This window comes from Ictidomys tridecemlineatus, chromosome 16, assembly GCF_052094955.1.
Source record: "Ictidomys tridecemlineatus isolate mIctTri1 chromosome 16, mIctTri1.hap1, whole genome shotgun sequence".
NCBI lineage: Eukaryota > Metazoa > Chordata > Mammalia > Rodentia > Sciuridae > Ictidomys > Ictidomys tridecemlineatus.
The window spans coordinates 52,041,117-52,045,005 of record NC_135492.1 but is presented as its reverse complement, the minus strand read 5'-3'; the positions used below and the strand labels follow the sequence as shown (position 1 = coordinate 52,045,005).

At 53.4% G+C, this 3,889-nt stretch overlaps 1 protein-coding gene across 1 annotated transcript; it reads left to right on the top strand.

Moving 5' to 3' along the window:
- The first annotated feature begins 19 nt into the window (after positions 1-19).
- On the top strand, positions 20-2,842 carry Gpr27 (G protein-coupled receptor 27). The gene has a single exon (XM_040291317.2). It carries the CDS (start codon positions 89-91, stop codon positions 1,226-1,228), a length of 1,140 nt encoding a protein of 379 aa, XP_040147251.2. The 5' UTR covers positions 20-88; the 3' UTR covers positions 1,229-2,842.
- The last annotated feature ends 1,047 nt before the right edge of the window (positions 2,843-3,889 follow it).

Below are 3,889 nucleotides of genomic sequence, written 5' to 3'. Positions count from 1 at the left end.
GGCGCCAGGGCCGCGCGGCGACGGCGGCGGAGCGCGCGGGCGGCCTGCGGGGCGGCGAGGCCAGGGCGGCCCCGGCGCGGAGACCGCGATGGCGAACGCGAGCGAGCCGAGCGGCGGCGGCGGCAGCAGCGAGGCGGCCGCGCTGGGCCTCAAGCTGGCCACGCTCAGCCTGCTGCTGTGCGTGAGCCTGGCGGGCAACGTGCTGTTCGCGCTGCTCATCGTGCGGGAGCGCAGCCTGCACCGCGCCCCGTACTACCTGCTGCTCGACCTGTGCCTGGCCGACGGGCTGCGCGCGCTCGCCTGCCTCCCGGCCGTCATGCTGGCGGCGCGGCGGGCGGCGGCCGCCACGGGGGCGCCGCCGGGCGCGCTCGGCTGCAAGCTGCTCGCCTTCCTGGCCGCACTCTTCTGCTTCCACGCCGCCTTCCTGCTGCTCGGCGTGGGCGTCACCCGCTACCTGGCCATCGCGCACCACCGCTTCTACGCCGAGCGCCTGGCCGGCTGGCCGTGCGCCGCCATGCTGGTGTGCGCCGCCTGGGCGCTGGCGCTGGCCGCGGCCTTCCCGCCGGTGCTGGACGGCGGCGGCAGCGGCGGCGACGACGAGGACGCGCCGTGTGCCCTGGAGCAGCGGCCCGATGGCGCCCCCGGTGCGCTGGGCTTCCTGCTGCTGCTGGCCGTGGTGGTGGGCGCCACGCACCTGGTCTACCTCCGCCTGCTCTTCTTCATCCACGACCGCCGCAAGATGCGGCCCGCGCGCCTCGTGCCTGCTGTCAGCCACGACTGGACCTTCCACGGCCCCGGCGCCACTGGCCAGGCGGCCGCCAACTGGACGGCGGGCTTCGGCCGCGGGCCCACGCCGCCCGCGCTGGTGGGCATCCGGCCCGCGGGGCCCGGCCGCGGCGCGCGCCGCCTCCTCGTGCTGGAGGAGTTCAAGACCGAGAAGAGGCTGTGCAAGATGTTCTATGCCGTCACGCTGCTCTTCCTGCTGCTCTGGGGGCCCTACGTCGTGGCCAGCTACCTGCGCGTGCTGGTGCGGCCCGGCGCCGTCCCGCAGGCCTACCTGACGGCCTCCGTGTGGCTCACCTTCGCGCAGGCCGGCATCAACCCGGTGGTGTGCTTCCTCTTCAACAGGGAGCTGAGAGACTGCTTCAGGGCCCAGTTCCCCTGCTGTCAGAGCCCCCAGACCACGCAGGCCACCCTCCCCTGCGACTTGAAGGGCATCGGCTTGTGAGGGACTCCCCGCCTCTGCATCCCTGACCCAACCCAGCATCCCCTTCGGCTTGGACAGTGACCTCGCTTCTCCCCGTCCTGTCCGATCCCCTTTTTTAATTTTCGAAGCTGCCTTCCAAACGACTCTCAAAGTGGACACCCACTTGGATTGTACAGACTCCTGTTTGGGGGGCGGGGGAGGGGCAACTCCGCACACTCGTCCTCCTCAACGTCCTTTCTTTCTGGGACAGCCCTGCAGTCCTTTTGTACTGGTTCTGACTTTTCTTTCACGTCTGCATTTTTTTTTCCAATAAAGGCTGATTTTCTTCATGCATTTTCCTAAAGACCACGGCCAGTTTTCTACAGAAGCTATTTTTGACAACCTCAAGTGGCATCGCAGATGGCAGTGAGGTAGACAGAGGTGAGGGGCTTCACGAGTCGGCTTCCTTGGGTGTCTTCAGTTGGAAGTAGGAGGAAGGGGGAAAGGTGACCTAAGGGCTGTCTGGACTGCCAGCTTAGCGTCAGTTGCGCAGCGGGGTTCTTCCAAAGCTTAAGAATTTAGTTCAATGTTGACATTGAACTTGACAGAAATCGGAGTCAGTAGGCAGTGTTTTTTTTTTTTTTAAAGCAGTAAGTAAGGACTTGGTTCCTAGTTTATACTAAATACACAGCAGCCGCAGCTGCTCTCTGTATTATATCAACCTTGAATGGAAACGTCTCAGTGACATTGTAACTTTCAAAAGAGTACAAAGTGTTTTGGTTAGTGAAGGTGTGGAGAAAATACAGTGTTGCATGCTTTTGTATGTATCCATTGTGGCTCAAGGATGGTGGGGCTCTGGAAGCCAAGTAAATCATTTGGGTATTTTTTGCCAACAAAAAAGTTGAGATACTTTTATGGAAATGGCTTGTGCTTTGAGAAGCCGGGTTTTATTCTGTCTTAGGAAACTAATTTCCACTTTGAAGATTGTTCTGTTGTTCATGAAATAAATGAATGAAACACAATGCTCCACTACTTCTAAGAGATGAGCGTTTTCTTAGTGTTTGCTAGGTTAAGCTGTGCTGTTATTCTGATGGTTATTTTCAATTAATAACCAGAATTGTCATTTTAAATATTATTTCTCTGTTAGATGTAATTTAAAACTGGAAGAAAACATTCTGCAAGTACTGTATAATATTTTTCGCTTAAACTGCTACGTTTTTATCAATGTATCTTCCGTTTTGAGGGTTTATATCTGTATTTCTCTTTGCATTACATGAATATACCAGTATTTTGACTCTGGAGTGGTGGTGGTGTTCTTTGAGGCTGGGATTGGTACTACTGCAAGTCTTGTATTGTCTGTTGCTAGTTTCAGTTTTCCTAGTTTGAGCATCAGCCTTCCAACACATCTGGAGACCTTTTGACTTCAAAGTGCAAGGTAAAATTCTGTACCATTTCTCTTTAGAGGGAAGAAATAGTAAACATATATAATGCTTTAAAACTCTTTCACAAATGAAAAGCACAGGCTGGGGTTTTGCTCAGCCTCTGTTCCATCTCCCGCACCGGAAAAACATTAAGAGTACGCTGATAAATAATAAATGAAAATGTGTATGAGCAAAGCAATCATTTTGATAAAAATAATAAAAATTTTTAAAATGAGCACGACAAATATACTGGGATTTATTCTGAATGTAGTGCTAATGATTAAATCTTTAGTCTAAAAGGAATAAGTGATATGGGGATTGGCCAGTGTATTCACAATGGGCAGCACTGTCTTATTTTGTTTGCCAAAGTCAAGTCAGGCTGTGAAGACGGTCATGTTTGGAAAATGTGATAATGATTACCCCTAATGTCTCCCGTGTCACAAGTCCAGGTGGCCCTCAATCATCCGGGGGCCATTCTTCAGACATCAGGACCAACCCAGAGGCAGAGTGTCCTGTGAAGTAAATCTCTGCCCATCTAAACCTCCACCCACCCCAGTGACCCCTGTTCATCAATGCCACCGAGTCCCCATGAAGACAGTACCTGGTACGGCACAGGGATCAGCTGTCACAGACTGTCCTAGGACGATGCTCCCTGGCCTTGCTTTTCCAAATGGCTTCAGGACATGAGCAATCCAGGCTTCTTGCTGGGGAGTGCTGAGGGGGGACCTAGGAGGAGCACTGTGAGCCAGCTCCTTGGATGGCGGGGACCACCTCTGGGCTTCGGGCAGATGGGATCTCCTTTAGACAGCCTGTGTCCCAACTCGGTTACCTTGGGGGTTTTAACATATAAAAAAATCTGATTAGACAGGAGAAGGCAAGTTTTTTAGTGAGAATTTGGTGGAGAGCAGCAAGAAATAGCGGCCAAAGGTGAGGGAAGAAGAAAGAGTTGAGAGACAGGGAAATGAACTTTCCAGGAAAAAGCCGAGCCAGGAGGAAATATGCCCCCAACCTCAGCCACTGTCAGGACCAGTGAGTCTACCAGTGTGCACTGTGGTTGCTGATTACAGTACTCAGAAGTCACCAAGGAAACGTCGGTTGTGTCTGGAAGCCTCTGCCTGCTGTCTCGGGACAGGCCATGTATCTAAATATGTCAAAATAGCTTGTTTATTTGGAAGTTAACTTAGCATATGCCTTTCCTCTAGAGTGAGATAAATAAGTGATCCATTACATTTGAAAAAAAAAAAAGAGAGAAGCCTATGAATAAATCTTCATCTGCATGTCC